At 38.7% G+C, this 12,256-nt stretch overlaps 1 protein-coding gene across 9 annotated transcripts in view; it reads left to right on the forward strand.

Annotated features, from left to right (window-relative positions):
• Nucleotides 1-12,256, forward strand: part of CLASP1 (cytoplasmic linker associated protein 1) — a 263,959-nt gene that overhangs the window by 178,329 nt on the left and 73,374 nt on the right. For 7 of the 9 annotated variants that reach the window (XM_082689813.1, XM_082689815.1, XM_082689811.1 and 4 more), the window contains 2 exons: nt 2,790-2,894; nt 6,704-6,871. In XM_082689813.1, the coding sequence (XP_082545939.1) occupies nt 2,790-2,894; nt 6,704-6,871 (273 nt within the window). Of the gene's footprint in view, nt 1-2,789; nt 2,895-4,918; nt 4,946-6,703; nt 6,872-12,256 lie in introns of all 9 variants that reach the window. The other 2 variants (XM_082689808.1, XM_082689809.1) reach the window with 1 other exon arrangement.

The following is a 12,256-nucleotide window of genomic DNA, read 5'->3' on the forward strand; positions in this document are numbered from 1 at the left end:
GGCAGGGGGAGTGGCGGGGAGAGGGAGAAGCAGACTCAGTGGAGGGAGTAGAGTACGGAGCCCCATACAGGGCTTAATCCTAGGACCCTGGGATCATGACCCAAGCCAAATGCAGGTGCTTAAGTGACTGAGCCACCCGGATGCCCCTTATCTCAGGTTTAATAGTTTAGAAACGTCCAGATGGAGCTCAGCACATCTAAGAGAAGAATCCTCTTATCTCAGAAGATGCAGAGAAAGCATCAAAAATTCAACATTTTGGCAGATTATTAGCAATTAGGAATAATAAAGGAGTTCTCTTAGTCTGTTGAAATATCCTAGTTTTTGTGAAATTCCAGAATTTTTTTTGCTTAATGTGACTCAGAGTAGCAAATCCTACGTGTATAGGTGTGGACTACATGTCTGAGACAGTGGGATAAAGGCAGAGAAATGAAAGGGTGGAGTTCAAAGGGAAAAAACTGAAGTCTTGTTTGTAGATGGTATTCTATTTACATAACTGCAGATAATCTACATACAAGTTAGTAAAATTAACAAAAGTGTAGCAAGGTTCCCAGAATTAAGATCAAAATATAAAGATTAATTACATTCACGTTTGTCAAGAAGTTAGAAAATATAGTGCGTCATAAAAATAAGGCACCTTTGAATAAATCTGTAAGAATTGAGCAAGGCTTTTAGGAAAGATAAAGCTTTATTGTAAGACATTGAAGAAAGTGAGATAAATGAAGGAAAAAATATGGAAAGATCAATATCATAAAGCTGTCTTATTCCCCCCGCCATCCTTCAGGTTAACCTGCAGTCCATATAATACCAGTTAAGATTTCAACAGGTCTTTTTAAACTGAATCTTTAGATGCATGTGGAAGAGAGCAAAGGCTTTAAGAAAAAGTGGGTTGATTTCCAGTTAGCAAGATTTTTTCTTTTTAAGCTTATCACAACATTTTGATGTTGTACCAGTGTGGACACGTGGACCAGTAGGATAGACTAGACAATTGAGAAGCCTATATATGTATTTAAGTACTTGGTAAATGACAAAAGATGGCTTTGTAGATCAGTAAGAAAGGGATTAAGAAAATGTATTTGGACATTGGTAGTCCTATGGAAAAAATAAAACAGATCTCTCCTTTACCTCCTGCAGAAAAATAATTTCCGTAAGCTCACAAAAAAAAAAAATGTTGAGCGTAACAGTAAGTTTTGGAAAAATATATACCCTATGGTATAACTAAAAGCACTTAAAATATATAAGATAATGCCATCTGTTTCATGGGTTATACAACGATATTAAAAGTTTAAAGAAATGCAAGGGGATAATGAACACTGGGTTTAGGATCAGGTTACTAAATGTTGGGAGAAAGTAGGAGGTACAGGGACATTAGCAAAGATTTTTATTTTTTAAGCTGAATGGGTATGGATGTTCATTTAAAATTCCTTTTTGTGACCTAAATGTTTTGCAGTAAATTTAAAATAGGGAGTGAGATTCAGTTGGTTTTTCATGTTCACTTTGCCTTGGTGACTGCCTTAATTTAGCTTGGTGACTTCCTTAAGAATATAAAATGGCCAGCCAGGCAGGCACAGGTAGCTAAACCAGTGATGTGGCCTTGGACAAATTAATGAATCCCCCCCTCCCATTTCTCCTCTTCTCATCTGTAATATGAGAATAATTATATGTTCTTAGGAGGATTCCAAGTTCACACATATACAGCTCTTAGTATAGTACCATACATGTAGCTCTTCGTATAGATTCTAGAATTTGTGAGTCTTTACTTCAGCTGTGATTAAAAGTTATTGATTCTTCCTAGCTTTAATTTTTTTTTTCTTAATGCAATACTTTAATTGCTCCTTACCTCCCTTTCTTGAACCTTTTTCAAGCCTTAGGATTTGTTTAACTGTATTCTTTTTCTGTAAGCTTTCTTAAATGATGAGGTAGAAGTGGTTTTGAGCAATGTTAAGTTGCCAGTGTGAGTTCCGTTGGTTTGTGTTTTCCCTATCAGATTGTTCTGACTGAAGTATAGCAGGAGAGACATTTTGTGCCCACCCAAAACCAAAGAAGCCCCGAATTTTAAAAAGTTTAGTCTCTAACTATACTAGTCTGCTTATCAATGATTTTGCATTTCTGAGTTCACTTTTGTTTTGTGGTTTCATGGCTTAATAATGGGAGTTAACAGATTGCTTTACTTACAATGGCAAATTCTTTAAACGCCTGTGACATTGCATTATTTTTAGGTCGCTGTTTCTCTTGCTACTCTTATAATACTGATTCTGTCTTCATCTTTTGCAGCTTAGGAACTTGTTGGCATACATGCTTTAAAATAGAAGTTTAGTGCTGCATATCAAAACACATTTATTCTCCAGGGTGCTCTAGCTTTTGTTGATTGCTGATTTAAGGGTCTGGTTTTTTGGTTTTTTGTTGTGTTTTGTTTTATTTTATTTTATTTTGCTTTGTTTTGTATTTACTCTTTTTCTGTAGTATTTTTCATAAGATGATAGCTAATATTCTCTGCCTTTGGAAATTTGACAGATTTATAGGTAATAAAAAAAAGAGAGTTTAATGTGAAAAAAAAATCCTCTAATAGATATCACCTCCTCATCAGAAAATATAATATGCTAGAACCTTTGTAACAGCAGCACCTTCCAGGTTCATGACTCTCAGAAGTTGCTAACGTAGCTGTAGAACTTGGGTGCGTGGACAAGATGCACGTGTGTGTGCACACAGGGAAATGGGTCAGGACGGCCCATGAGGAAGACCCACACCTACTAAAAACATGATGGAAACCCCATTTTTGCTGCATCTTCCAGGTCGGATCCGCACGAGACGGCAGAGTTCCGGGAGCGCCACCAATGTCGCCACCACACCTGACAATCGAGGCCGCAGTCGCGCCAAAGTGGTTTCACAGTCCCAGCGTAAGAAGTGTATTTTATACTGTCTGTTATCTCAGTTTTGTTCAGCAGCCCACTCTACGGTTGACGAATTGGTAGTATTTTCAGTACTTCAGGGGAGAAGCACTTGTGTAGCTCTAAGCTGCTGTGAATAGTCTTGATGTTTGTGGGTAAGCTTACAGCATGGACTGTTCCAGGGTGCTTTTGTCTCCTGGCCAGGATTTAAATTTTGTATTATTAAGCATTAAATATTAAAATGTAGCTTCTCTCCCTTTCCTCAAGCATCTCAAATTGAGACCTACCTGGGCTGTGACCCATTTTACTGTTGATAAGGACTCCCTCTGATGTAATTTAAGAGCAGTACCTGGGGATTATTTTAACATGGAGTTCTCTTTCAGTGGTAATAAGCAAATCCATTAAAAGCTCTCCCCATTAACCCTGTGTTCTAACATTTGCAGCCTGCTCTCTTCTTCCTGCCAGTGTGGGCTCCTGCTTTGCCCCACTGCTCTCGCTTCCATTACTGCTTGTCTGTACATGTCGAGTCACTTGGCTTGTTAGCATCGGCCATGAAAGCAGCCACAGATGGAAGGGGTGTGTTCACATCGCTCTTAGGAGCACCCTGGTGTCTCACCTCCCAGCCACACGTGCCTTTGAGTCCCCCACTCCCTCTGTGTGCATAGAGCTGGGTGTCCATGTGCATATGGTGGGGGAAGGTTCCCCTTCCCTGAGAGCTGCACAGGGTCGCTCCCCAGCCCCTGTGTGTCCACCTCCTTTGTGGCCCCGGGAGCTGTCTGGCTCACGTAGAGAGTCTGTGGCCAAACCTTAGGTTTGCCTTAGTTTTTAGATTGCCTTTCTCAGCTCCTTGTGAATTCAGATACTCTCCCCTGTCCCTCTGGTAACTCTAGACCTCACGTTAAACAAGTGTAATGCCTTTCTGAAAAGAAGGTGTGACGCCGGTGATCCACTGCTGCTGGGTTTGTCTGATACGGAAGCGCAGGCTTCTGGGGCATCACACAGGTGTATACAATATAACATAGGTTGTGCATCTGTGCGTAGCCCAGCAACTTCTACCTTGAGAACAGCATGCCGCCTCTGGTTATTCTATTGAACCCTAGTGATGCCTGGAGTCACAGATGGAGAGAACGTTCTGTCATGACCTCATATATTTGAGTCAGGTCTTCTTGCACAGAAAGTCTTGACAAAAATGTTCAAAACTCCAAATATGGGTTAGTATGTTAAAATTAGGTTTAATAAAAAATGTCTAGATTTTAGCTGTACCATGTTAGTTCCTTTCTTGGAGAGGGAGGGTTGAACAGTACTTTACATTTTTTTTTGTCTGCTATTCACTGGCATTGGCCTCTGCAGGCATTCTTGCCACTAGTCTGGCTCCTCTGCGTCTGAGGTGGTGAAGACTACTGGCTTCTGTAGTGGGGGTGAGGGCAAGGAGCATTATCCCTTCAGGCCTTTAGAAATCCTGCACCCAGGCTTGGGGCTCCACTTTAAAAGTCTTCAGTTCCACTTTACTCGCTAAATTCCACTCACAGGAAGGTCTGAGACAAATATTTAAATGTTTGAGGATTTTGCATATGACATTCAGGTGAAACTACTTAGTAGCAGTTTCTTTAAATTCATGATGTTTATCGCGCTTGCTCTGTGCAAAGTTCTAGTTAAGGTGGTAGAGGTGCATGAACGAGTAGGATGCAGTCACTTCTCTCCGCTTGCTCAAAACTAGAGAAGAGATGAGCTGCTGGAGGCCAAAACACTTGTCCTCTCTGCATCTCCTCCACCTGGCCCCAGGCCTGGCACATTGCAGGTTCCTAAGTGTTTCGTGAACAGACCTGAAATAAAGGCTGATAGAGTATGATATGACTCTGATAAGCATAAGTACAAAAGTAGACTAGGAGGAAAAAGACCTAGAAGAAAAAGCTATTTTGCTAATGTGTTTGTGAACAAAGACATTTGTGTTGTGTTGCATGCTGACCTTCTGTATTGTGCTATTGTCTTTTAATCCACTTTTTGCCTGTCTTTGGTCTGCTCTCATAATCAAGGATCCAGATCTGCTAATCCTGCTGGTGGTAAGCCATTTCTTTTCTTGCCCTTTTTTTTTTTTTTTTTTGCGTTCTCCCCCACCATGTCCCATGTTCCTTGCACAATATTAATTTCTGTGTTTATTTTGAGCTTAGTTAATCTTTCTGCATTTTTTCTGTATGTTCAAATTCTAGAGTTTGGAATGGATTTCTTTGCTCCTTTTACACAGCCTAATAGTTCATTTGGGTGCCCAAAGTTTATGGGCAAGATTAATAAATCCTAAGACCGGTTCTTTTTCATGGTGATGTGGACCACTGATTTTTACAATGAATTTCATTTTGAATTGTAGCTGTCATTATAAAGTCCTAATTCTTGTGAGTGGTTACCTTAATGATTCATTTGAATGACGAAGGTGTGTGTGTGTTTCCAGGTTAAGTGTTATTTTAAGGGTTTGTATCCCTTATTCATTCTATTCTGGTACATAATAACATGCATTTTATGTTTGAGAATTTTGTTGCCTTCTCTACTTCAGGAGAGTGGTCTAAGTAGATGACTGCCATTTTGGTGTATTGATGTGATCTTTAAAATTTTGCTGTTTTCTTTAAGAAAAAATGTTGTCTTATGAGTAATGGTTATATAGCTATCCAGCCACTTAGTCAATTATAAAAATTACTGACTATATGATTTGTTTTTAATTTCTAATTCTCTCGTATACATCTCAGGGCATGTGGTCTATATAATTTTATACTTTTGTAGATTTCTGAGATTTCCTTTGAAGATTAGTACACAGTTGGTTTTTGTAATATGTGTGGAAAAGTGAAAAGAATTTCTTCTGTTTGTTGTACATGTGTGTCTGTGGGATGTGTGTTTATACATATCTGTATAATTTTGACTGCTCTGTCAATTTCAGAGAGGTATGTTAGTTATTTGTTTCACTAGTTGTTATTTTTCTTAGAAGTGTCTTAATAATTATGGCCTTCTGAATATCTCCCTATATTTTTATCAATTTTATGTTTTATATTTCAAGGCTCTGTTACTTGGAACGTAAAGGTTCATGGTTGTTATGTCTTCATTGACAGTGATTCTTTTATTAATAAGAGATATCCTTTGTCCTTTGTTTAGTGCTGTTTCATTCTGTTTTATTGTTTTCTATTAGGTATGTTGTTTATTTCTTATAAACAACATTCAGTTGAATTTCATTTTTTTAAAAGCCAATCCAAGAATCTTGTAATAGATGAATTTAATCCAGCCACATTTATTATGGTTATGTTTGAGTTTATTCCTACTATTTTATTTTGTGATTTTTATTTACCATGTTTCTAGTTATCTTCTTGCCTCCTTTTCTTCCATTTGTTAAATTAATGGGATGTTTTTAGATCTGTTTTCTTCCACTAATGTTTAAGAAACTTCTGTTAGAATTCTCTTTTTCCAGTGGTTATACTTAAAATTTTTCACATATCAACTCTTAAAGAATAAAAATACAAAACAATAAATACCTTTGTGATTATTTGTAGAAATTTGCTGTGGAACAGGGAGCTGTTTGTACTCTGCCTGCTCTTTGAATCAGAAATTTTACTGTCATTTTTGTAGAATTCTACCTGTAATAATTCTTTGTTTGAACATTCTTTTATATTTGATGTTTTCTTATGCTCTATTTTAAAGAAAACAGTACTTCTATCAACAATAAAGCCATTTTAATATAAAAGTATTTCAGCCAAATGAATGTGCTTACTGACTTCTGAAATTCTTATAGTTTACTCCCTGATATACAGCCATTCTTCAGTTTTGTTTTATTTCATTTTTAGCTGGCAGCCGGTCAAGTTCCCCAGGGAAATTGTTGGGAAGTGGTTATGGTGGCCTTGCTGGGGGTTCCTCAAGAGGCCCACCTGTGACCCCCTCTTCAGAAAAACGAAGCAAGATTCCCAGGAGTCAGGGATGTAGCCGAGAAACAAGTCCAAACCGAATAGGATTAGGTAAGGATTCTCGAAGACCTCAAAACATCATTCCCAACTTGGTCATAATTTTTATTGTAATGACTTTGTCTAATGTTGGAAATAGAGATCTGTTTTTGAACTGAGGATGTGACTTTGCCTTTGTTAAAAAGACACTCTGATTTGTGTTTTTTACAGATTATGGCATGTTCAGGTTTGAATTACAACTGAAAAATACATGGGCCTCACCATTCAGACTGATGGAAAAGAATTATGTCACCATGGGCTTTTGTGTTCTAGAGCCACTTAACAAAATGTTAAAACTGGGGGAATGGGCGGGATTGTCTTCTTCACAATTAGGAGCAGTGTTGCCTTTCCTCTTTGTTTCATGCACTAGCACTAAGTAGCCATTAATCTGTATATGCTTGCAAAAGCAATTTGTAGGGTCCATGTATATTTTGATTTGGAACTTCTCTAACCTAATTGGTGGAACTTACAGTCAAAGAATGTGTATAGATACTTCAAACATGAAAACTAGAAACAAATGAAAACCAAATATATAATATTTTTGTGTTATAGTGTTTAGTTTCTTTGTGACGGCATGTAGGATTACCTGAATTACTCTCAGCAGCTTACTCTCTTCAAATCTAATTTATATATAATCTTTTTAATATAAAAGGTATCTTTTGTAATATAAGAAATCTATGTTCATACTCTTTCTTATACCTTTACTGTTTCCTAAGGGTAAAAATCTATTAATGTGAAATCAGAGTACAACTATATAAGTCTTGTTGGCTTTTCTTTCTCATTTATCTCATCAACAGCTTTACTGTTGTTTCCTGTGATGCACAGGCACTTTATTAAGCCTTAGGATCAGAAGACAAAACAGTTAATAGCTTCTGATTTTCAAAGAGCTTGCGGTCGAAGGGATGGAAATGTAAGATAGTATGACAGATACTGTTACACAGTGCTCTGGGACCATAGGAAAGGAGTGTCTTGGGGCCCTGGCCTACACCATACATTCTTCCCAAGAGAGAAATCTGGAAGGACTGGGAGAGGAGAGCCTTGCCAGAAGAGGTCCATTTTTGATGATGTGTAAGGCAGGATTAGGCAAGGCAGGGAGAAAAGGAGAAAGGTGTTCCAGGGCACAGAGGAATGTGCTCAGAAACAGGGGAGGGAGCATAATGGGCTCTGGGAACCACAGGTAATTCATTTAGCTGCAGCAAAGGAAGTTTGTCAGGGTTAGGTAGGAGAGGAGGGCAGTGGGACTGGGAGGGAGGGCACTGCTTATAAAAGTCCTTGAAGGCCACCTGAGCTCTGAGAAGTTGGGGAGGGGGGACATATTTAAGAAGTAGAGTGGATAGGAGTTGGTTTGACTAACATTTCCAAAGCAGGTGAGAAATTTCTACATGATCCCAGCTTTCTGTTGGCATTACATAGCATGGTCCCTGAGCTGACAAGTTACTTGGATCCAGCAATAACAAGTTATGTGAATACACCAGGGAAAGTGGCATGACTAGAATATCTAAATTTCAGATTTGAGGATGTAACATATGTATGTTTGGATCTAGTTTCGTCTGGAAAATGCATTTGATTTCATATTTAGTTGTGAGGTTTTGGCTGTCCCTTTTTGGTAGTTAGCTAAATGTATAAGATATATCTTAGCAATCCAGATTAGTATCATACTTTTAAAAATACTTTATTTGGGGGGATTTGACTTTTTATATTATTAAAGTTGCCTTTTTTACCTTTTTCTTGACATTGGGAGTGGAACTGCCCTAGGTTGCCTAACATAACTCTAGGACCTGGTATTCCACGGTTTTAGCTAGGAAGTTTGTGTTGTGGATGGTTGAAAAGATAGCATGTACTAAGCCTTTACAAGGTCCTGTAAAACACCATCCATCAGTAAGAACTAAATAGGAACCTATTTTCTTCTAGAGAATTCTTATTTGAGACAGTATTTTAGACAAAGTTATTTCTTTGGTGCTTATTAAGAGGGGATTAGTTATGTATAAAGCTTTGAGGTCATATATACAATTCTGTTTAAAGAAGATATTTTATTTAAATTTCTGCACAGTGAGAATACACGCAGTTACAAAGGTAGATAAATGAATCCAGTGCATCTTTCCGCTTTTTCCTACAATACTGCTAAGAGATTCCATTTTATGGGGTGACTGGTGCACAGTGTCTCCAGCAGTAGATTGCCCCTTGTTGTGATCATTTAGTAGATACTGGTATATGCCTGCGTGTCTATGAACATTTGGTTCAGAATATAGCGACTTTAAATATAAATATTCGGAAAAGGGTAAAGTGTCTTTTAAGAATATTTTCTTTTGTCCCAAACCAATTAATAGTTTTAATCGTTGCTAAGCTAGGCTTGGAATTTGCACTGAGAATTAATTCCGCAAATTATATTTGGTTCAGCTATGCCTCATCTGTGATAAAAATGACACCAGAGCTCCTCTTCTTTAACATTTAAGGCTTCTTAAGCAAAACAGGATAGAATTCCTGTTGAATAACCAAGAAACAAAATAGAACCCTGCTATTCTCTTTTTTTCTTGGCAGTTTATTCCTTCATAAACTGTTCAACCACACAGAATAGATTGTAAATTGTGTCATTTGAGGGTTTTATTCTGTTTTTGATGAATAATAAAGTCCTATGAATAGCTACTGTCTATAGCAGTTACATTTTGGAAGTTTGCCTTTAGTTTCGTTCTTCCACTCATCTCTTAGAAAGGGTTTAAAAATATTTTTATTTTGGGCAGCTTACATCCTGTGGATATGCATTTAAGATGTTTTCAGATTTTCTGGTTAAAATATTTTGAAAGAAGCAAAAATTAAGGGTAATCAGTGTCTCCTGTTAAATTAGACTACTGTGTGCAAGACCACAACATGGAGATGTCCAGACTGTAGAGACGTTTCATGGTGGTGCTCCTTATTCCTCTTGTACTTTTGCTTTTGATGTGAGTTCTGGTTTAGGATCCATCCTTTCTAAAAAGGCAAACGTCGGGTTTACCCCCAAAACACTGTAAAAGTAGAGTGTCTCTCAAGAAGTGAAAGCCAATCAGATGGGTTTTGAAGGCTTCCCAGCCTTTCCTGTAAGCACAGGACTTCAGAATCCCTGAAGAATACTATTTTCAGAAAGTTCAAACAGCAAGCACGTCTTCATCATCTCTTCCTCTTCTGTTATGCCTTCACATTATATATTCTCATAGAGAACAGTCAGTTTTGAAAATACATAGAGTCTGATTTGATATATATTTTTTTAAGTCTTTATATATTTTCATTAGTCTTTATAAAAATCGTAGATTGATGTACTTAAGATCCCCCTTGAGGAATGGTCTTTGGAAGTGCTATTAGAAGTGGCCATTACTCTTCTCATGTTTTAAATTACCCAGCATTTGAACAGTTGCTGTCACCACTAGAGGTCCCTTAATGTGGTATGGGGCAACCGTGGGCAGATGTTTACAAATCCGTAAACAGAGTTCTATGTATGTTACTCCTAGCCTTTGTTAAGGAAGCTAGTTGGCACAAAGGGGAGAATACACTTTCTCTGGCTGAAATACTGAGGAGGGTAAATCTTGTGAAGAATTATGCATGTTGTTGTTTCAGATCATGTCTGTTTATCCCTTTTCATGCTCTTGTCTTCACAAAGCAGGCTCAGTGAGAGAGAGCAGAGATTCCCCACTGCTGTAGCATGTGTATTATTTAAGGAAGGGAGTAGAAGCAGGGTAACAGTCAGAAGGGATCAGGCAAGAACTTTAGGAAATGCTCAACTTAAGCACGTGCATGTGTGAAACATTTACCAGGACTGTCTTTATTTCCCATTGTTTTTTCCAGAGCGGGTAGTGAAATAAGGTAAGATTTTCATGTCTGCCTTTCAGCAAGGAACTCAGAGGTACTCACATGTGTACCTCGTCTTGCAGTAGCCTTCTCATTTAAATGATGGGACTCTTCCTTGGAACCTTCCTAAGGGGAGGCTAAGACAGGAGAGGCAGCATGGCTGGACCAGTGAGTTAGTGTGGTCAGTTCACAAATTAGCTGTAGTATTGATCCTCTAGGGATAGGCCACATTACTTGGTAGGTTCTAGGTACGTTCTTATATATCGGTGTCAGTGGATGCTCCCTAGTTTTTAAAGGGTTTTTTAACTTAGCCCCTGTGCATTTGCCCACATCATAGGAGCTGTTCAGAATTGCTGATTATAATATCATGGCTAGTTGGGAGCAGAAACCCAGTGCCTCCGTGTCACATGGCAAGTGAAGGCAAATTTAGGAATTACTCTGACAATCCCAAGCAAAGCCTCGTTTTGACAGATTGCTCACATTGCGTTCCTCCGCTTGATTTTTTCCTTGCTTGTTAGTGCAGACCTAAGCATTTGGACATCTCTTATGTAACTGTGGGGTCTGACGTAACCCTAGCACTGAGCAGAGACCACAGGAGGAAGTTGGTTTGGATTTTCACTTCCATATTCTTCTCCATCAAGGAGTTCTGTGATGCTGGTTTAGAAGCCATTCTTTGTTACAGTTTGGTCATGCTGTAAATCCACGTTGGCTCTGAAGTGATAGGCTCTGCTCACTACAATATAGTAAACATGGCTGGTTTTACATCAGTGACTCTAGTGTATTTTTTCCAGGATGTTCAGGGAAGACATTTCTATGTGGTCCAGAATGAGTAGGTCCACGCAAGGTGGACATATTTATTGTCCCACCAGCTGTTATGGAGGTGGCTATGCCTAGTCAGTATGCAGAGTCTTTTCTGAGTATTTTGCCAGTACTGTGTCTTTGTTCCTTCAGATTAAAGTAGAAAACAAAAGAATCATGGTCTTCCCTGAGCTTTATGGCCAAGTTATGTTAGACCTTAAACTATTCATGTGACTCTGTCTTCTCAGTGTTTTTTAACACGAGCATAACAAAATTACCCATGGATAATTCTACGGTAATTGGCCATCCTTAGGTCAGCAGAGGGCTCTTTTTTTTTTTTTAAAGCTAGTTTTTTTTTTTTTTTTTTTTTTTTAAAGATTTTATTTATTTATTTGACAGAGAGAGATCACAAGTAGGCAGAGAGGCAGGCAGAGAGAGAGGAGGAAGCAGGCTCCCTGCTGAGCAGAGAGCCCGATGCGGGACTCGATCCCAGGACCCTGAGATCATGACCTGAGCCGAAGGCAGCGGCTTAACCCACTGAGCCACCCAGGTGCCCCTAGTTTTTTTTTTTTTTAATATTTTTATTTATTTGACAGACAGAGATCACAAGTAGGCAGAGAGGCAGACACAGAGAGAGAGGAGGAAGCAGGCTCCCCGCATAGCAGAGAGCCCGATGTGGGCCTCGATCCCAGGACCCTGGGATCATGACCTGAGTTGGAAGGCAGAGACTTTAACCCACTGAGCCACCCAGGTGCCCCAGCAGAGGGCTCTTTTAACATGAATTTT

This window comes from Mustela nivalis (assembly GCF_964662115.1).
Source record: "Mustela nivalis genome assembly, chromosome: 11".
NCBI lineage: Eukaryota > Metazoa > Chordata > Mammalia > Carnivora > Mustelidae > Mustela > Mustela nivalis.